Source organism: Vidua macroura, chromosome 6 (genome assembly GCF_024509145.1).
Source record: "Vidua macroura isolate BioBank_ID:100142 chromosome 6, ASM2450914v1, whole genome shotgun sequence".
NCBI classification, from domain to species: domain Eukaryota; kingdom Metazoa; phylum Chordata; class Aves; order Passeriformes; family Viduidae; genus Vidua; species Vidua macroura.
The window spans coordinates 8,407,230-8,429,634 of record NC_071576.1 but is presented as its reverse complement, the minus strand read 5'-3'; the positions used below and the strand labels follow the sequence as shown (position 1 = coordinate 8,429,634).

At 43.3% G+C, this 22,405-nt stretch overlaps 1 protein-coding gene across 1 annotated transcript; it reads left to right on the top strand.

Moving 5' to 3' along the window:
* Window positions 1–4,060: 4,060 nt before the first annotated feature.
* Window positions 4,061–18,309, top strand: PLD4 (phospholipase D family member 4). The gene is made up of 11 exons (XM_053980320.1): window positions 4,061–4,132; window positions 7,085–7,174; window positions 9,341–9,549; window positions 10,217–10,400; window positions 10,719–10,839; window positions 11,197–11,324; window positions 11,492–11,692; window positions 12,138–12,277; window positions 15,265–15,430; window positions 16,458–16,554; window positions 17,815–18,309. The coding sequence occupies exons 1-11, from the start codon at window positions 4,130–4,132 to the stop codon at window positions 18,030–18,032; spliced, it is 1,557 nt and encodes a 518-aa protein (XP_053836295.1). The 5' UTR covers window positions 4,061–4,129; the 3' UTR covers window positions 18,033–18,309.
* Window positions 18,310–22,405: the final 4,096 nt, after the last annotated feature.

Genomic DNA, 22,405 nt, shown 5'->3' with positions numbered 1-22,405 from the left:
CCCTGCCTGGTGCCACGTGAGACTCTGCATTAGCATAGCTCCTGTAGGAAGCAGAACACATGCAGCTGATGAAAACATGGCATTGTTTGCCAGCAATAACTAAAACAGAAAGAGGAAGACAATCCTAGTCCCTAACTAGAATCTCTGGGAGATTTTCCATCCCCTTGTTACCTTTCCATTAGATACTTGCATATGGAAATCTTTTACATTTAAAAGCTTTAGGGAGGGAATTTGTATTAAAAAAACCAGTAAATCTAATGCCTCTCTTAAAAAGCCTTCTGAAGCTTCATTTGTGTGCTGTGTCTGCGGAGGTTTTCTGTGTGGCCTCCAGTGCAGGGCTGCATTGCACACTGACAATATTGCCTTTCCCCAGGCTTCCCTGACAGTATGGAGCAGTGTTTGAGTTGGGATGCTGTGCAAAGGGCCCTTTTGAAATCAATAGTGAACCCACTTCATTAATTTTTAACATTTTGACTGAACAAACATAAGAGGCGGTGGAACTGTAGCCAAAACTATTTGCAATGTAATAAAGCTGCTAGAATTGAAAAATAAAGGAGAGATGGGAAAAGTAATGATCTCTGTGCATCTTCCTGCTGAGCCTTCAGCTGCAAGCTTGGCTCTCCAACATCCTCAGCTGCTTTGGGAAATAGAGCCTGTTTTTTTCCACATGTGCCTAGCAGGGACCACCAGAATGCTTTGCCTTGAGCAGGGTTTCAGGATCCTTTCTCAGAACAAACCTTTTAATTCTTTGGAGGAGACAGGTTCTCTTTTTTGGATGTTGTGTGAAGATCCAGCGGTAGACCCCCATCTGCTGGGTTCTGCCCACATGATGGTGGGAGAGCAGCTTGTCCTCCTCAGCAAGGACATCCTTGGGCTTTGAAGAGCAAAGCCCTGCAGGTCTCAGCTGGTGAGGTGGGGTCGGTGAGGGGAGCAGTGGGCAGTTTGCCTGAAGGGGTGCTGCTTTCTGTAATGGGGTGCAACCATTTAGATGCAACCCTGCAAAGACACTGAGCACCAGCACACAGGAGCTCCCCTGTGCAGTTACCTAGAAAAGGTGTTATTTTAGTGGGTTGGCTGCTGAGTTCTGTGAGTGATGTGGGCTGAGCAAGAGAAGCCAAGAACAATGAATATAAGAAAGTAGCACTCATTAGCACTCTACCCTGATTAAGCCTTTTCTCCTCTAAAAAGAAAATACTGAAAATACTGTACTTGCCAAAAGAGTTGGTGCCAGAAATTGAATGTTCAACACTAAATGCTTCTGTCAACATTCAAATCACAGGAAGGAAAAAAAAAAAACACCAAAAAACCCAAAATACAGCATCCACCTAGCACCTGCAGACACTTCCCAAACAGGAGATCCAAAGGCCTGGGTGAGGTTTGGTTTCAGCCAGAGCAATAACCCCAGAAAGAAGAGAAGGAGTACAATTTTTATAATAGAAAATACATTCAACACAGCATACACTGAAGTATTTTCCTAATACTTGCAAGTCATCTTTCCCAGGTGTGACTGGAGGGTGAGTGCTACAAAAGATGAGTGACAAGACTGAGACAGCAAAGGACTCTGCAGTCTCTTGTGCTATATGAATCACAGCTTTATTTGTTTGTTTTCAACTGAAATATTTTTCCAAACAAAACATGGCTGGCAGGCATTCAGTATTTAAATTTAAGCTGAATAAAGTTACTCCATATAAATTAAATATTTCAAGTTAAATATTTCAAGTCCATGGCCAGATATCTTAGTGAATTTACTGAATATTTTAAGAAGTGGAAACTGAGTAAATCTTGAAAAATACTTCCAAACAAATCACAATTTTATTTGGACTTTGAATTTTTCCCTTGGCTTGTCAGCTGAATCACTTCCCAGTTCTAAACCTGAAATAATTTCTTTTGGGTCCTCCCCCCTACCCCCCCCCTCCAGCTAGTTTAAATATACAGTCTTTTGGCCCAAAGTATAAATAGAGCATTTTTCTTTTCAATTGTACAGACCTTGACTACTCCTGCTTCCTATCCTTCTGTCAGCTGTTGGTATTTGCAGCCCAGGCTTGTTCTCATGGAACAGAAAGTGTAGTTTTGTAGTAATCTCTGCAGTGGTACTGATGTTTTTGTCTATAATTAGCTCTCGGAGATGAGAATGCATTAAACTAGCAGTTTCTTCTTAGCAAACCTCCCACACAGGCAGAAAAAGCTCCTCCACTGTATCTTTTAATGCACCCTATAACAAACTGGAAGTCCAGGCATGATTTTTAGAGGGAATATGTTAACCACAGAGTGCCACCCAACCATACAGCAAGAGATGCATTTATTCTGTGTGGGATGGTGGCAAGTCAGCCAGAGCAACTGGCAGAAGGAGCCTTGTCTGAGAGATGGGGAAGAGGAAGAATAAAGAAGATTTCCTGTTTGCTCTAAAACTTGCTATTCTTTTTTTTTTTTTTTTTTCCTCCCCCCAGCTGCATGAATTGGTCAAATAGAACCATATTCTACCCATCCTGAAGCTATCATAGCTACAACACTGTTAGTAAGATCAGAAATGCAGAATGGTTGGGCTGGTATGTGAGATCAGATGAGAAGGAAACCAGGATTTTGCAGCTGGAATGAAGGAGGACAGTGGAATTTATCAGTGCTGCAAGTGGTTAGAGAGCTGAAAAAGAGGAGAAATACAGAGCATTCCTTTTCCTGGAAGCTGCTCTTCCTCTGATACAACCTTCTTAAACTGAGCTTGTGATACTGCAGAACTAAGTTATAAATCCTGAACTTCGTAAAAAGGTGCTGCTGCCTTTGTGGTTTGATCCTGAAATCAGTGGGAGCTTTTGTGACTTATGCTGACATAGTTCATGCCAGGATTTCAGTCCTGCACACAAGCAGGAGCTTAGCTGAAATATTTAGTTGAAATGCTCAGCCTCTGAAGTCATCTGAGGGCCAGGGACACTTCCTGGGGGTGATTTGGATCTTTAGCAGGGGTGGCTTTCTGGAGCTCTTTTCATTGGCTGCAGATCCTGCCTCCAGCTTTCTGATGATTCGGATCTACACGGACAGCAGCAGCCTTTGCTTTGTTTTTAAGTCCTGTTGTAAATCCAGAGATTTGGGATAGCTCCCATGATAAGTGCTCTGTGCATAGCAGTAAATTCAGGAGTGAGGTGGCTGGGCAGAGAGGTGTCCTCTCTGCTCCACTAATTACTTTTTGGGCTTCTTTGACTTCATGCTTGTGTTTTGGTCTTGAGGGAAGCAGAAGACTCACGGCACTTGCAGTTTCCCAGGGAAAGCCAGACCTATCCTGGCTCCTGTTGTACCAGACCTATCCTCTGGCTCCTTATTTTTTCCATCTTCAGCAGCTTAATACAAGGTGTGCTAAAGCCTAAACAAGGTGTTCCAAGCTGTCTCTCCATTGACTCCTTACAGCATTCTTCCTCTGGTACTGCACTAGGGAACTGCATCCTTGGGTTCAGTAGGAACAAGAGGCTGCCTGGAGAAAAACAGCAGTGTTCCAGAGCAATTTGTGTCAGCTGAGGTGCAGCCTTTGTGTTTTTTATAGAAGGTATAATTTCTTAGAAGCTGCCCCAATCTCAATGTCAGATATAACCCCTCAACTGCAAATCCCAAATGCCACGTGTTCAAGGTGAGGACTGCATTGTTTCAAAGGAGCTGGTTTGCTCCCTTGTGTTTGTGCTTTCAAGAAAAATTTTGCAGAGAGGTTGTTTTGGAGAGTTTGTTTGCCTGCTTAAAATGAAGCTTCTGGTTAAGAATAATGCAGTGAAAATAGAGCCATGTTTGGGCTGCTAACAGCACCAAAGCCAAGCAGTCCTTCCAGCCAGTGTCTTCCCATGCTGATGTGGACTTTCCACCACTGAGTGGGAGCTTTGCCACCCAACAGAGCAAGTTATGGCAAACCATGAAGATCAGGATCTGGAGTTTAAGAACTGGGTCACAACAACTGGAGGATAACTTAGTACTCTGTCAGTACACGTTGTGAAACTCAGTGTCTAAGAGGAAGTGATCTACAGCAGGAGGGGAAAAAAGCCAGAAGAACCCTAAACAAATGTGCTGACAGAGCATGAGTATTGCCTTTTGTACATAAGGCTGGGAGTAACATCAGAGTACAGTGGGACATCCACACAGGAGGAGACCTTCCAGGATGGTAAGTACATTGGTCATCATCTTGAGAGAGCTGGGGGGTGGCCATGGAGAGATGAATGCACCTTGTTCATCTGAGGAACTTCAAACAGCTCCTGGGGACGATTTGGTATAGTGAAAAATCACATTCTTGTGTTTGAAATTCAAAATCTGACACAATTTGTTGCTGGTGGAGAAAAGAAGTACCAAGACGTATTTCAGAGGCAAAGAGAAAGCAACCTTAATGGTATGAACAGCAGTGTCCTGTGGGTACTCAGCAGACTGGCATTAGCTGGTGTCCCAGCAATGCTAAGCAGTGCTTATATTTATTGCTCTTGGATGAACTTTATTCAGTCATTGAATGAAGCTGGTAGAGCCCTGAAAACTTTGAGGGAGCCGCAGTTAATTGCTGACTAACTACAATATTATTCTTAGGAATTCTGGTTGTGTCTGTGATGTTTCCCTTCTTGAAAATTAAACTGTTTTAGAGCAGTTCTCATGACTTCTCTATAGCAGGTGGGACTTCAACCCATCACCAGTCAAAAACATCAAGAAGGGCTTTGTTTGAACAGAATGGTAGATGATTCTATCACAGCACATATGAAATCTGTTCACCTTCGTATTTTAAGAAAAACACTGCTTTTGGAAGACATTTTGTAACTGTTGCTGAAAAAGAGAAGTGAAACAAGTTGTTTCTGGTAAGCTCCATCCATCTGAGGCCATCATGTGGCTCTAATAGCACTGACACCTGCAGTTTCTTACTAAGACACTGCCTGGGTCATCAGATGTGAATTTGGGAGCCAGAGGGACAAGGGAGCCAGAGGGACAAGGGAGACAGAGGGATGCCTCTCAGCTCCGTGATGAGAACACTCGTGGTGGCTGTTTGTTCCCGCCAGCCCAGCTGATTGGGACAGCTGTGCCAGAGTCACAGGGTGTAGAGTGTGACCTGCAGCCTCAGTGGGCTCTCCTGGCCCAGCCTGAAGGGCTGATGCTGTTTGTCAGATGCCTTTCTTCTCCTCCTTTAAAATACCTTTGCCTCACTTTCTACCCAACTCTTTCACATCTTGCTGTCTCTTTCTTTTCCTCCCACTAAGATTTCTGGGTTGGAGTGTGACCATTTCCTCTCACGTGTGTTGCTGTCACACACCTTTCTCTGTGTGGTGGGTTATATCCCCCCATCTGCTTGGGCTGTCAGCTCTTTGGGGTAAGACAGTGGGTCTTTATATTGTGCTAAAAACATGAACTGGGATTTCAGAGGTATGGGAATGGCCAACTGTCCTTTACTGCTGGCAGCCACTCCATTTCTCCAGGGCTGGGAGAATGGATGCTTACCTGCCAGCATTTGTAGCTATTTCTAGTAGAAAAGCTTTCAGCTGAGCTTGGGGCAGCAAACGGAAGTGACAGTGAAAAGTGTGAGTAAAACTGCTTTGGGAAGTGGGCCCTGCTGTAGTGATTGCAGCTGATAACAACAAGCAGGTCCTCAAGTGGAAACAGGGCTTTTTTCTATGCAGCTCCAGTCCTGCTTTTAAGCAGAAGTGTTTGTACCTTTTCTTCCCTCTACACCTTTTCCATCTTTGCCATTCTCTCTCGTCTGCTCTTTTACCACAGGCCCTCCCTTTGCACATCCCTCTCTGTGTTCCCCAAGTCACTGTTTCAGACCCACCTCCCTTGTCTTCCAAGACATCCTCCCCCCCTTTGCTTCAGCCCCACCAGTACCTGTGAGTCGAGTCCCAGAGGAAGCCATTGGGGCTGTGTCCACCCCCTGCCTGTTCCATGCAGCCACAGCATCCATACAGAAAGGTGGAGTGGGCAGGAGCTGGAAGCAGCAGGGAATGTGGATGGCCATGCTGCTTTACTGCTGGGGGAGGGCAGACACCGTAAGCCCACCCAGTTCAGGTGACAACAGCTGTGAACACATGCCAAGATGGATGGGACAAGTCTGGCAGGATCCTTCCTACGTAAAACTTGTTTGAGTGTGGCCACCCACAGAGCAACTCCACATCCAATACCACTGCAGCAGGTTCATCCTCCAGGCTACAAAAGCCCCGTGGCTCAGGGGTCAGAAGCAGTCGTTCAGGGACTGGACAGGTGGAGGGATCATCTGGTAGCACCTTATGAGATCTGCTGTACCCCAGGATTTGCTTCTTGCTTCTGAGAATGAAACGTGTCATCAGGCTCCTGTGGGGTAAATTCACCTCTGCCAATGCTGAGATGATTCATGACCCACTGGGCATGTGTCAAGTTTTTGAGAAGGTAAAATAGGCAAGTGCCAATTCCCCCTGTCTGGCCATCTGCTGTCATATTGGCATATTTTGGTATTTGCTCTTATGGTTGTCTCTGCTGACAGTAACACAAGATTGGAGAAATACTGCCTGAGAAGGAAAAGAAGATAACTTTTATTTTCCAGAGTCATGACTGCAACAGGGGAGAAGGGGAGTTTGTATTTCAGCATGGTCCCTGTCCCCTTAACTGACTGGCCCCTGTCCCTGACTCGTCCAGAGTCACTTCTGGAAGAGACACTGGCATTGAAGACAACTCACAGGCACAGGAAGAGAGCAGAAGCCTGACAGAGTCACACGCAGGATGAGACTGATGCTGCACACTATCACCCACTGCTTCTGCATTTAATTACTGCTTGTTGGCAAATATGTTCGCTTGCAACAGGACAAAAGTGGGTGTTGAAGGATGGCTGGAAGAGGCAGCGATGCAGTTGTTTACACATTAATTACTGCAGGGATTTTTGTGTGTAGACAGCACTGGGGAAAAACTGCGGGGACATGTCTCTCTGTCACTTTGGGATCTGTTAATGTCACTCAAGACCCATAACACAGGGAGCATGTTGCACAGATCCATACTCAAATCTCAGAGCACTGTGTAAAGCAGTGGCAGTAACCTACACTTTTTGTCTGTAATTGACTGTACACAAATGTTGTCATAAAGCTTTATTTTTCCCCTTGCATACATTTCTGTTTTTCAGATTGTGAAAAAAGCATTGAAAACATCCCTGATGTTTAATGAGTCCTTCAACATGAAATTAGGCGTGAACAATCAAAAAGACGTCAAAACGGTAATTATTGGGATACACCACATTTGCTTACAAGAGCTGAGATTGTGCTGACATTTCTGAAAAGAAATAACAGGTTAAGAAGAATGATTTTATTGGCCATTTTAGAAATCTGTGTAGGTTTCAATCCTATTTGTAAACAAGTGAGTGACAAAACCCTCATTGATTTATCTGGTAGACTGATCAAACCTTGCCCAGAGGGAGTAATGTGGAGATAAATCCTGCAGCTCAGTCTGGCTCAGGACAAGGAAACCATGCTCGTTCAAACAGCCTCACTTCCAGCACTGGCACAGCATTTATTCATGTATTCATTTGTTCATTTATTCAGATGCCCAGAGTACCTAGACATCACAGTGTGTAGCATGGTGACAGCCATGATGTGACTTCAAAATAGATTTCTTACCTTAGAAATGTCTTCTATAACCTGTCTAAGTCTTGCTAATGTGTTCATGTGATGAAATCTGGATCTCTTAAAAATGGATGAGATTTTTTTTTTTTGTAAGGTAGAGAACAAGCCAGAGGGCAAAAATTTAAGTAGATAGCTTAAAGATTATTGTTTTATTCAAATCACAGCCTGAAATCCATGTCAGCTCTGTAGATTTTGAGCAAAGCAGAGAAGATTAAAAGCAAGAAGCTTTATCCACACAGAAACTGAAATAGAAACTTTCAGAGGCAAGTGGTACCTGTGTGGTTTTCCCATGTGCTTGATTTAGCTCAGATTTATGGCTACAGCCTCACAACCACCCCCAGACTCAATTCTCCTGCCTGGAAGCTCAGAAGCTCAACTCTGAAGTCCATGTTGCCTATCACAGGGTGGTGGATGGTTCCAACTCCCACCAATTGCCATGGGGAGCCAGACATGATAATTACTGGGGGGAAATAGATCTGCATGTGTGGCTGGTTGCCTTTTCCTGCTTGGCACAGGCAGCATTTAGAGCATGGTGCTATAATTTTCAGCATGTGAGTGGCTGGACTGCAGATCTGAAGCTACCAGGTAGCCAGGCTACTTTTGGGTTTGGTTTTTTTTTTTTTTTTTTTTCCATCTACATTCAGGAAAAAAAAAAAAAAAGTGTAGTAAAAGGGAAATGAGGAAATAGGAAATGAAACTAACTCACCACAGTAGAATGATATGGGAATACTCTACACATGGATAAATGAGATTTGTGTCGTTTCAGTTAAGGGAGGTTTAAGACAAAACCAGAATGTGTTCAGAAACCACAAAATGTCTTTCTGCCTCTGACACTTTCTGCCTGTTTTTTTTCCCCTGACAACACAAACTTCCTTTTTATGGTAATGCTTGGCTTAATCCCACAGCTAACCTTATGTTAGAAATTTCCCTATTTTGATTTTGGTAGAAATTTTGTTGAACATCCACTGGTCCTGTGCTAAAATAAAGCTAATCAATGACAATCACAAAATTTGTGAAAAAACAAAGGATTGATATGTTGGCACAAAAAAAATTAAACCAAAAAATGGAAGTCATAATCATCACATAAACCAACACCAATCCATTTCCAAATTTTCTTTTTTTCCCCCCAGTTGCACTTTATTTGATCATATCTCTTTTCCAGAGTGTTTGTTCCACTTGATTCTCTCTTTCAAGATTTCATGGAGTTTCAGGAAATTCTTCCTTTCGGGAAAGGGGAAGAAATCTTGCCATTTCAATGAGGATCAATTGGGCAAGCTTTGGTCCATTTCCATGCATGTCATGTCGTCCCATTGGCTTTTATTGTTTTCACTTAGTTTCAGAATTTTCTCTTTTGTTTCTTAGTATTTCCTTTCTTCAATTTATTCTCCTGTCTCTTTGTTTACCTTTCTTCCCTGATTTTGGTGTTTCAATGTGAATAATTTTAGCAAGTTTTGGTCCTTCTCACTGCACCTCATTTCAGTTTGAAGGGACCTTTTAAAGGTCATCTAATCCAACCCCCTGGCAGAGAGAAGGGACATCTTCAACTAGATCAGGTTGCTCAGGGCCCTGGCCAAGCAGACCTCGAACAGTTGTTCCTCACTTTCAGTGCTGCACCTAAGAACACTGTCTGGCAGTAGCTGCAAGCAGATCTCCTATTCAAAGACTGTGATTTATTCACCTGCACAGGTAGTCATCCATTAGCTGGTGCACCAATGTCTTGGTGATCACTTAAATCTTCTCCTCTCTGGGTTCTGTTCTAGTTTCAAATCTTAGGGGCAATTCTGATGCTTGGTCTTGCCCTGATGGCTTTTTACTTCCTGAGTGTGGGCAGCACAGTTGATGCTGATGGAGAAGAAGCAGCAGTTGTCAGCATTTACAGAAAGGTGGAGGAGGAAGAAGGACTCTATGGAGATCTCCCAAGAACCACAATAACTGAGGAGGGCACCAACAGATCCAATGACTCCTGCAGGTGAGTCAGGTTAGATGGCACATGGAGAAGTCATCTCACAGAGAGAGAAATAGTTACAGTACTGATAATATCAGCATGGGTTTTATTCTCTTCCCACTGTATCATAAGTGATGAAGCACCACTAATTTGGGAAGAGTGGGGGTGCTGTTTAGGCACTGGGTAATTGGTAGTTGCCTGCTGTGAGGGACAGTAGGGGCAGTGTCACTGCTCCTCTCCCAGTCCTATGCTTCTATGTTCATCTCAGCTCAGTTCCTCCTCTGCCACCTCCAGCCATCCTCCTTTTCTGTCACAGCAGAGTGACCAGCTGGCAGAGCAGTGGCTTCACAGAGACTGGAGGGGTAGGGAATGTCTGTGCTGGGAGAGGGTGAAGAGGGTACCCTAGCAACATCCAGCTGTGGGGGTTTGCTTTTCTCCACATCTTAGGCATGGTAAAATAAAAAGCTCAGAATGCCTACTGAGAAACCACTCTGCTGAACTGGGGAGGTCCAATAATGTAAGCCTGGCTATAAAAGCTAGGGGTAGAGAGCACTCCCAGCTTGTTTGTCCAGCTCATCTTGTTTGCTGTGGAGGCTGATACCCAGCATGGCCAACTGTGTAGCCTGACAGGTGCTTGGTGTCCTGCTGGGGTCACAGTCACTTGCTTCACAATACAAAATTGCCATTGCAGCTTTGAACTCGTGGAAAATGTTCCTTATGACTTACCCTTCGAGATAAACAGCACTGCAGCCAAACCCTTGTTCCAAGCCTGGATGAGACTGCTTGATCTAGCCCAGGAAAAAGTGCACGTGGCTTCTTACTACTGGTCTCTTACTGGGAAGGATATCGGTGTCAATGACTCCTCCTCCAAGCAGGTAAGGTAAAATCAACAGCAAGCATGTCTGTGGTTGTTTTTCCTCATGTCCATGTGGTAGAGGTCAGGCTGGCTGTGTGGTCTGTCTCCCAGAGACATTGCTTAACTCCTCCTGCAAATCCAGGAAGGTTTTCCATGCTGTTCTGAAGCAACACTCCAACTTTCCTCCTTCAGTCAAGTTAGACTGAAATAGGTGAAAATTCTGACCTCCCTTGTGCTGGGGTTCTTCAAATGAAGCACCCATTAGTAACACTGCCCTTGCATATATCTTACTACACCTTCTGTAACAAAATATAAAAAATAACAATGTACCACACAGGGTGAAGATATTCTGCAGAGGTTTGAGAGGTTGCTTGCAAAGAATGTCTCTTTGTATATTGCAGCAAGTTCACCAACTCTGGCTACAAAATCAAAGGACCTTGAGCTTTTAAAGGAAAAAGGTAATTATTTCCCTTCAGTGATCCACTCACAGCTTCTGTATTGCAAAAAGGCATTTGTGGGAAACTGGTCTCCAAGGCCTGTTCTGATGTAGTGCTTAAATGGGTTCACAGGACAAGCACTGTCTGCTCATTAGTTCATGCTTTTTTTCTGTCTTGTCATGCTCTTTAGGATTTTCTGAAAGTTCACATTTTGCATAATTTTTTTTCAAGTTACTGTGTTCCCAGGAATTAGTGCTTGTAAATTTTGGTAGCTGTTACTGCCTGCAAGAGTCAGACATGCAGATGTGTCCTAGCTGTTGAAGAACCATCTCCATGCTGTATCTCAACTCTTTTTTTCCCCTCTCCATCTTTCTTCAGGGGCTCATGTGAAAAAGATTGATTTTGGACATTTGACAGGAGGAGTGTTGCATAGCAAATTCTGGATAGTAGACATGAAACACATATATATTGGTAGTGCAAACATGGACTGGAGATCTTTATCTCAGGTAACGTCTGCTGCTGCATATTCAAAATCTGGGGGAAAATTCATGTCCTGGCAGATAACAGAGAAAAATCATAATTATGTAAAATATTGTCAGAGCATAAGAAACAGCAAAGAAACCCCTGGAGGTGGCTCTTTCTGGGGCTGTGACACAGCTTGTTCTCTTTGCAGGTAAAGGAGTTTGGTGCTGTGATGTATAACTGCAGCTGTTTGGCCCAAGACCTCTGGAAAACATTTAGTACCTACTGGGATGTTGGATATCCTAATGCTACCATCCCAAAGCCTTGGCCTCTTAATTATTCAACCCACATTAACAATCATCAGCCTCTGGAAGTAGAATTCAATGGAATCTTGACAGAAACCTATTTTTCTGTAAGTATGTTTGAAATTAATATGACAGACTGTAAACTGTTTAAGGATTGAGTAGGAAAGTTTCTTCAGCAGTCCTCCTGAGTTGTTTGTGTTCCGGGTGGATAATAATTTGTTCCTTAGGTTTCTTTGGAATTGTTCAAAGGATAGGGATAAACCCAGCATAAGCTGTCAAATTGTATGGCAGGAACAGCGTGCAGGTCTCTTTTAACCACCTGTAGGCTCAATATATCCATAAGTATCTGACCCAGCAGGATATGAAAGGCATGAGGAAAGATGGTGGCCCATCTCAAGTGCTTTGTGATATTTTAATGAAAACTAGACAGATCTAAACATAAAGGGGTCTGAAATTTAAAAAAAAAATAATTAAATCACTGATCTATGTGTTTTCCTTTTTTTTTTTGGTTTTGTTTTGTTTTGTTTTGTTTTTTTGGTTTTTTTTTTACAGGCTTCCCCTCCAGCATTTTGTCCAGAAGGTCGCACCCATGACCTCTCTGCTATACTCAGTATTATCAGTCGGGCACAGAAGTTTGTCTATGTTTCTGTTATGGAATATTTCCCTACCAGCCGTTTTGTTCAACCAAAAAGGTACAGTTTTAATCCTGAGCAAATCAGCTACTTGTACTATTTAAAGAAAATAATATATTATTCCCCTCCTTCTGCAATGAAAATATTCAGAATGGAGAGAGACTTTGCTCTGCATTCCCAACCATCCTGCAGACTGTGCCTCCCAGGTACCAAGGGACAGGATGAGAGGAAACAGCCTCAAGTTGTTCCAGGGGAGGTTTAGGTTGGATGTTAGGAAAAAAAAAATTAATGGAAAGGGTTGTCAGGTATTGGAACAGACTACCCAGGGAAGTGGTGGAGCCACCATCCCTGGAAGTGTTTAAAAATTCTGTGGATATGGCACTTGAGTACATGGTTTAGTGGTGAACATGGTGCTAATGCTGGGCTGAGAGTTGGACTTGATGATCTTAAAGGTGATTTCCAGAACCTAACAATTCTAGGATTCTGTGATTCCAGTCCTGATGCTGCAGGAAGGATGATTACCAATATCTGTGTGCTTTGCTGGTGTTTTGGAGCACCCTCCTGAGCTCTACACACAGCAGAAAAGCTGTGAAATGCCATACTAGAGACAGTCAGGTCCAGCGTCCTCCAAAATTCAACACAGCAGCTTTATGAATTGAGAGGAACACCAGAAATCTATCTGACACCAGATTTTTCAGAGAAAACATTTCTGTGCTCTCCTTTCTTTCTCCCATTTTTCTTTCTTGCTGTCCTTTACGTCTGAAGAGTCTTGACTTCCTGCTCTATTTCCTGCTTGATGCACTTGACCAGTAATTTAGAGGGTAGTTCTTGACTCTCCTGACCTTTGCAGTGAGAGCTGAAACAGCCTCTAAAAGAAATTTCTGGGGTCTTTTGTTTGTTTGGGGCTTGGTGGTTTTTTTTGTTGAGGTTTTTTTGTTGTTTTTTTTTTTTTGGTTGTTGTTTGAGGTATTTGTGTTGTTTTTAATAATTCCATCTAAGTTCCAGCAGCAGCTTCAGAGATAAGGTGATAGTGGTGATCTGGAGTAATCACAGAATGGTTTGGGCTACAGACCACCTCCTTCCTCCCCCTCCTGTGCCATGGGCAGGGACACCTTTCACTAGACCAGGCTGCTCAAAGCCCCATCTGGCCTTGAGCCTGCGTGTGGTGAACCACTGCCATGGTCCCAGAGACTGCCCGAGGCCACAGCAGAACAATGCAGGCTCTGCACATGAACCCAAACCTGAGCAGCACAGAAAGTTAGTCATGGGGCAGCACTAAGACTCCCAGATCCTCTTAGATATGCTTGAATTGGGATGCTCATGTGCAACCAAGGGCTCTGAATTATCTGCTTACAACATTTCTGAGTTTTCCAGCCAGCTAAATAATCTGAGAAAGAAGTTCAAGTGAAAGAATTATGTGCAACATGTCTTGTGCAATAGGGTAAGCTCTAGGCTGCCATTTATCCAGAATGATATAATGCATTATGTCCCTCTGTCACAACTGTGTAAAGCCTCTGTTGTTCAGCTGAGGCATGGGTGTGTTATGGGGAAGATTTTAGGATAATAGACACAGATAATTCTACTGTCCAAGAAACAAAATCTTGAGACCAGCCTCTGCTTGGAGGATATCTTTTATAAATCAAACACCTCAGAGGATTTTCAGTTTATATGTAATACAATTGAGTTTCTGGGTTTCTCATCGTCTGAGAAACCACTCATCTTTCTGGGAATAAGTTCCCAGAAAGTCTCTTTTCCCCCTTAGGACTGAGTGCATTAATACTCCTTATTCTTCATCTGAAGGCTTAATCCACAGTTTGTGACATCTAGGGCTGATCAGATGCAAACAAGAGTTTGAAAGGCCCAGGGAAAGCAGCACAGGGCCTCGGGCTATCTCCACAGCAACCAGCTGTAGTGCCATGAATTGAAGCTGATTAGTTCAGGTTAGGTTCCTCCAGCAGCTGAGGCAGGGGGAACAAAGCTGCTGTCTAATGCCTGAGTGTAAATCAACTAGAAACTGATATATTTTAAAAATTGAAACCATTCAAAAATTGCATTTCAAATAGCATGTTTTTCCAAGCTTTTCAGAATCTATAAGTCAAGCCTGAGCCTCAGAGCACGTGGCCAGGCCATTGATCGCAATAGGACGATGCACGGGGGAGGCTTAGAGAATTCAGGCCTTTGTACATAAGACCAAAAGGATTAAGCTAGGCAAATTAATTCATCATTGCTCATGGGACTGTGAGCAAATGCTGGACCTCTCTCTGTATCAGCCCTCCAATCTGTACTAAACATGTTCGTCTCCCTCCGTGCAGCATTTGTCAGGATCTATGCAATGAAAGTGCCACGTGGGTGTTTGGAGTTACCAGCCCTGGGATGAACACTGTCCAGATCTTAGTGTTGTGTAGCTGGGTGAAGGATGTTAAAAATGTTCCCCATAGCTACAGCCAACACAAGTGTCAGGAAAACTAATTTTCCCATGTTCAGGGAACATGGAGAGCACAGCTGTGTCCATTACCTTTGGGCACACACAATGAGGACAGGGAGAGGTGGGGAGGGATAGAGTCTGCCCACACTGGCTGATGGCACAGGACCACTGCAGACATTGGAAATAATCTCCAGGGGCCTGAAAAAGCCATATTCTGCAAGATGGTTCTTAGACTTTTCTCTGGGCTCTGTACTGCCCTTTTTACTCTGTGTTGTATGAACTGGCTTTACCCAGGAGTTGCTATGTAGTTTCCTAAGGAGATAGGCATGGTGGCACCATGCTGTGTGTGTATCTGTACGTGCACTTTACTAAGCTTTAAACTTTCGGATGAATTTCACCCCAATTTGTCAGAGTCTGGGGGTCTCAAAACACGTTCCTGAAAAGAATGGACTTGGTAGAAGGCAGAAACCTTTCTTGTACCTCCAGGGAAGCCACAAGTGCTTCACTTACTGGACATCAGAAATTCCATCTGTGCATCATCACTCATAGTCTCAGTTTAACTTTGCAGCTTTCTAGTGAAGAAAAAAAAAATCCCTTTTTGCACACCCCTCCTTTTCTGCAGATACTGGCCAGCCATCGACAACGCCCTGAGACGTGCGGCTTTCAACCACAGAGTGCAAGTCCGGCTCCTGGTCAGCTGCTGGGCATACACTGACCCAGCCATGCTCCACTATCTGAGGTCCCTGCGTGCTCTCAACGACCCACATGCCCACATCAGTGTCGACGTGGTATGAATAAGAAACCTGATTTTGGAAAGACACCTTGAGGACATGGCCCCACACTGATTTCTGAGAATAAGCTGCTGTTTGTGTGTACAAATGTTAGCTTTTAGAGAAGCAGGTTGTCTGTTTTTGCAGTGACTGCTTCCCATTTTAGTGAAAATAAGGCCCAATATATAATCTTTGAGGAAGCAGCTATTTCAAGCTACTAGTGATATCAGGTATGTGCCTGGCTGTGGCACTTGAGACATTATCCAGGCATCTGCTTTTGCTGAGCGCTGTGACAGTAACAGTTTATATGATAACTCAGTGCTCCTCTCAGACACCTTTTCCTGCACGGCATATATTAAATTGGTCTAACTGGTATCAGTTTTTTAAAAATTGAGAACTCTGCTGTCTGCCTATACAGACAGATCTGTTCTTGAACACTAAATATTGCACACAGGTCATAGGCATTAGGCTGGAATGCATTAGGTGGAGTGGGGATGGTGTGGATGCTCCCAACATGATGCAGTAATCACAACAGAGAAATATCACAGAAGGAGGAGTGAGTTTCAGAAAAAAAAAAATAAAAAGGGAAATGTAGATTTTGGTAAGAGTTAACACAAAAAGTTAGGCATTTAGTTGCCTACAGTACCCCTTGTGTCTGTGATCAGCCCATTCTCACACAAAATAAGAGCAGCAATCAGTGGTAAATGCAATCTATTAAACAGCTGCCTAAAACTGCATTTTATTGTCTGCCCTGTAATGATAATAGCTGTGCCACTAATGGAACATTGTGAGGCAAACGTTTTCTGTATCTGATCTTAATTGCTTATCCAGTTTTATGTATAGTGGAAGTATTATTTGCTAATTTTCTTGGATAGAAGTAAAATTTCTTCTATGGTCTATTCAATAACAGAGAGCAGTATGTTCTCTTTTGTTCTTCCCATACTCTTCTATTCTTTGAAACTATAGAAAACATGCACTGTCCAATCATGACGTCTGTTCCTCACTCTAGTATTTGTGTTAATATTTTTAATTTCTCTCCCTCCAGAAACTCTTCATTGTTCCCATTCTCAATCACACAAACATTCCTCATGGGAGAGTGAATCACAACAAATACATGGTCACTGATAAAGTAGCCTACATTGGTATGTATTCCATTATTCCAAATACTTACAGTATCTCCAGAGGTACTGGACTGAGACTGCAATACCAAAAAATACCTCATTTTGCCATATTAAGCAAAGTCTGTCCTAGGTAAAGAAGTACAGATATGAAGGGGAGAAAATAATGTAGGTCAAGTTCAGTAAGAGATTATTTCATATGATTGTGAACCATTAGGAGCAGAGCATGACAAGGCTGAGTGCACAGCCTGTGACAAGCACAGTGGGAATTTCACAGCCTGTGTGCTCAGAATGACAGAGGGATAGCTGGTGCTCCAGTATCTAACATTATAGTGCTTTAACAAAAAGGAACTGCTGGGAGGAATTAATTCTATGCACTGTTTGTTGAACAGAATTCTAGGAAAGGAAATGAGAAAACAGTAAAGTCAACTGTGCGCTGTTCCTGAAAACTGGGATGGTGTTTACATTTTATTCTTTTATTAGGAACCCTCAAAAAAGGAGACGTGAAAGTGCTCTGTCATTTCAGCCAGCTCATCCTCCCAGCAATACACACCAGCAAATAGCCTGATCTTCCATCTGGCTGAGGGTTTACAGCTCCAATTGCCTTCAATACTTTAATAACTTGTTTCATACTTGAAGGCAGATATGCAGATGATTTATTTTCATGCCTAAGCACCTTCTGGAATTGACAGATTTTTTTCTGGCTAAAGTGATCACGAGGAGAAGTGCGTAAGTGATCAAATGTGTATTCTTCACAGTGCTTGATTTTCTGAATTGAGGTAGCTTTGGAGAGAGCCCTAGACAATGTCTGCAGCTGGATTTCCAGCTTTGCCTGATTTAGAAGCAGGCTTTGCATGTCAAGCTCAGAACAGCTCCTGAGGGTTTATTGATCAGGAGTCCAGTTTCTCCTTTTGTTTTCCTTTAACAAGTGAAGAGAATTAAGTAAATTAAAGACTTTTTTCTTTAAACACTGAAACCCATGTCAAACACTGGCTTTTACTTCTCTTAATACTCAAATATTGCACTTCATTACCATGTTTATGAGTAGATTTGTGCATTCTGTCACAGGCTGTAATGAATCAGAAGGTTATGAACCTTCAGGGTTGCAGTTAATACCAAGTTTTCAAAACCTGAGGTCTGGCATAAGAAGGAGGTGACCTGATTTTTGCTGCCTCGTTGGTCCTAATGAGATTTGCAGTCATAGACCAAATCAACAAAGCCCAGAGATCAAACAGAACACTGGGAAATGAATGTTTTCTAACCAGCTACTTTTCCATTGCATAGGGACTTCCAATTGGTCAGAAGACTACTTCACTAATACAGCTGGTGTGGGACTAATTATCAAACAGAATTCAACCAACCTGCAAAGAAGGCAACAACCTGTTCAGGAACAGTTGAAAGATCTTTTTGAGCGAGACTGGAATTCCAAATATGCGGTGAATCTGGAAGATGTGCAGGGGCAGAAAGACTGTAACTGGGATGAAGACCCTGAAATGAATTGAAATGTGCACTTAAAATAGAAACAAAACATGAATTTGAATCTTGTTCACATGCAAATCAAGGAACTATCTTCTTTTTGTCTTTGTCAGAGAAATCACTTCTTTGTGGCATCCACATTGGTGACATGAGAATTTCTGATAGTTGACTCTACCTGTAAAACCACTAGTCAATGTGTGATGTTTGAATTTTTTTGTGCTTACCTCATTGCAGAGTTAATGAAATGGATACAGTGTTGTATGACAAGCTGTCTGGCATTAAAGCAAACATCAGAGACACAGATCATTATTGGTCTGCTATTTTATCTTTAGAAACTATATATTTCAACCTAGAGGTTCCATTAACAGTGTTTGCTTTCATGTATTTAAACATTTTTAATAAACTCCTGGCCACCTTAACATTTCAGCCATATATAGGATCACCTACAATAGCAGGGGCAGATTTTTAAAAGCATTTAGAAATTAGAGATACAGGGTTTAATGTTGGTTGAAGAAATTTAGAGATTACCTGTTTCTAAGTGTTGAGGCTAGCTGCTAGAGACAAATGCCTGGGATTTAAACTTTGGAGTCAGTTTCCAACTCAGCTGCCCTGGAGCTCCGAATCTCTGGGGATGTTTGATTGTCTGTGTGTTGGTGTTGTGCAGCAAACAGGATGGGGAGCAGGGCAAAGCTGTAACATGAGTGCTGTTGTGGCTAGGGCATCCCACCTGCACTGTGGGCAGTGCTTGGAGAGCCTCCTTGCTCCTTCTGGGCTGCCCTGGTGCTGGCCCTGAGCAGTGTTGTGTCTCTGGGCTGCCTTTCCTCCTGCAGTCACTCAGGGACCACAACCCTGAGCCATCTGGTGCCTGATATCCGTATCCACCACAGCTCTGCCCTGGGTGACTTTCTGAGGTGACAGGAAAGGAGAGCAGGGCTCATGCTCCAGCTGTGAGTGACACTGGGCTGGAGCTCCATGAGCCTTTCCAGGGCTGTGCATACACAAAAATCCCCATACAAATAAGGACTTTTAGACATGACCCCCATCAATGTTCCTTTTTTTAGTTTCCAGACTGCTCCTTAGCTATCTCTTCAGACATTTCCAAGATTCCTTGGAGTATCTTATCCATCATTACAAATCAATGCTTCTTGATACTGTGGCAGATTTTTTAAGACATGCAATTACTTGTACAGATATCACTGAAATTTTGGGAGTATTCACATACATGCCAAAATATTGAGGAACATGCAGGTGCTTTTCGTGCTCTCACACACTATTTCCTTACTAGAGTCAGCTTGAAAATCTTTGTGAGACCTTACATCTTCCACCAGCAAGACAGTTTTCTGTAGAGGAGTGCATTCCTCTAGATGGCACTCCAAGCTGTGTTTTCTGTTTCGGCAGGGCTAGATATTGCAGGAGTAAGAAGAAAACTTCCTTCTCTTCTACTTGGGAGCTCAAATCTGACAGTGCTGGATTAGTTGTTCGGTGGGACAGAGTTTCTGTACAAACTGGCAGAATTTTTCTTATGGCCATATAAACCTCAGGTGGATTAAGGATTTGCTTATAAATGAAAAATGGACGCTTAGGAGAGTGCTCTTCTGTTTTCTCTACTGACATCACTGTTGGTTTTTCTCTTCATATGGGAAGGTGAGGAGGGAGTTTCCAATTAATACAATGAACTTGATCTAAGAGGAACTTGGGAGTATTTCCCTGGTTACTTGTGTGACTTTTGAAGCCCATTCATACCTTGATTCTTATTTACTTGTTTTCTATTAGAAAGGTAGAATATAATGTAAATTATAACCAGGCTTTGAGTCTCAATTCTTTTCTGTTTATGAAACAGGGTTAATAATAGTCCTTATCCATTCACCTCTTACTTATGTCTTTCATTTAGATTGTGATTTCTCCAAGCTAAGGACTGTTCCAAATGTATCCTGGGTCCTCCAGTGGCATTTATCAGCATCATCCTTGGGCAGATTGGCTATTAGAAAAAGGTTCTTCACCCAGAGGGTGGCTGGGCAGTGGAAAGGCTCCCCAGGAAAGCTGTCACATCAAGAAGCATTTGAAATACACTCTTGGAGATGTGGTGTGATTCTTGGGGTTGTACTGTGTAGAGCCAGGAGTTGGACCTTGTGAATCCCTTCTGACTCAGGATATTCTATGATTTTCTAGTCTCACTGTAGGCTGTTCAAATTTTTGTCAGTATTGGTTTATTCATGTCTAGAAAAGGTCACTGTTTTGGGTCTTGAGCATGGATACTCTCCTCTGATCAGCTCATCTCAGGTACCTGTGTGATGAGGGGGTTCAAGGTGTGCAAATTGGCTCTGCTTTACTGCAGTGGCTTTCAGGAGGAACTGCTGCACTGGTCCCCCAGCAGGATCACCTCTGGAAGCTCTTGGTGCAGTGCCTTGTGGCTACAGTGCTGCAAGAGCAATGCAGGCGACAGCAAGACAGAACCTAGCTGGCTCCATAGGTTATGAGCACTGACATGACCACACAGTCACCTTAGACATTAGACACCAGCTTGTTTCAAAAGCTTTAGTGTTATCTGTTCACATTTTTTCCTGCCATTACCCAGGATGTTCCACATAAAACATACTTTTGTTGCTTTAATACAGGTACCGAGAAAACATTTAATCTACCATTTATGCCATATTAGGGTACACTTAATTTCTTGACAGTCATTAATATCCCCACAATCCTTAGAGGATAGCTCTTGGGCCATGGGCACTGACTCACAGACCTCTGCTCTCTGTAGAGAGCCCAGAAAAGTCAGCTTTAGTTGCAGGGTGGATGGTGGTGATGCAGCTTCCTGAAAAGGGGAAGTGGAGAGGGAGGTGCCAGTTCTTTCTTCCTGGTATCCAGTGTTAGGATGTGTGGGAATAGTTCAGTTGCATCAGGGTAGGTTCAAATTTGACATTAGGAAAGATTTCCTTACCAAAAGAGTGGTCAAACGCTAAACCAGACTTGTCTTGAGAAGTGTTCAATGCCACAAGCCTGTCAGTGTTCAAGAGGCCTTAATAACCTCAATGTTTTTTCGATGTTTTGGTCATCCCTGAAGTGGTCAAGCAATTGAACTGAATCATCATTGTGGGCCCCTTTCAATTAACTATTCTGTTCTGTTCTGTTCTATTCTAAATGTCTAGAATGTGAAACAGAGTTAGATCAGATATAAGGAGAAAATCTTTTCTGTGAGGGTGGTGAGGCCCTGGCACAGGTTGCCCAGAGAACCTGCAGCTGCCCCTGGGAGTGTTCAAGGCCTGAGCAATCTAGGCCAGTGGAAGGTGTCCCTGCCCATGGCAGGGGGTTAGATGGATGATCTTTAAGATTCCTTCTGTCCCCTAAACATTCTATGATTCTGTGATAAGAAGAAGAGATGAAGAACATCTTAATCTACAGATGGTTAGACAGCCAAGTGCACTTCACTTACAACCCATTTCCTAAGTGTTTTGCTGTGTCTGCTTTCCTGTACTAAGTAGAATATGGAGAAATATGGGAAGAGAAAACTACCATAAAGAAGCATGTCTGCACTTGTCATTCTGGAGAGAGGACCTCATGAGTGAAGTGGTGATTGCAGCCGTCTTGGCCGAAGAGGCCACAAAGAAATTGAGTTTAAAATCTCTGTTGACAGGAGGAAAAGGGACAGCAAAACTTCAACTCTGGACAGGGGGAGAGCTGACTTCAGGTTGTTTAGGGAACTAGTGAGTAAAGTCTCCCAGGAAAATGTTTTTGCATTTGAGGGGAGTGTCCTGCTCTGCTCTGCACTGGCATAGCCTTGCCTGGAGTCCTGTGAGCAGTTTTGGGTGCCACAATAAAAAAAAAAGGTATTAGGAGGCCACAGGGATGATGAAGGGTCTGGAGGGAAAGCTGTATGAGGAGTGGCTGAAGTTGCTTGGTCTGTCCAGCCTGGAGGAGACTGAGGGGAGAGCTCAGTGTGGCCTTCAAATGCCCAAGAGGGGAAGCAGAGGGGCAGCTGCTATCTCTTCACTCTCATGGCCAGTGACAGGACCTGAGGAAATGGCTGGAGCTGAGTCATGAGGAGCTTAGGATAGATGTTAGGAAAAGATTTTTCACCCAAAGGGTATTTGAGCACTGGGACAGACTCCCCAGGGCAGTGGTCACAACCCCAAGCCTGACAGAGTTCAAGAAGCCTTTGGACAATGTTGTCAAGCACGTGGTGGGAGTCTTGGGGTGTCCTATGCAGGGCCAGGAGTGAGATTCAAGGATCCTAACAGGTTCCTTCCAAATCAACATATTCTATGATTCAACTTGGGATTGTAATGAGTGAAAAGTCTCCATTACCCTTACGTTAAGGACCTGCGCTGTCATTAAGCATCCACCTCAGCAGACAGTGAAGTACATGCAAACTTTTGCAAATTTAACCTGGGATTTTCCTAATCAG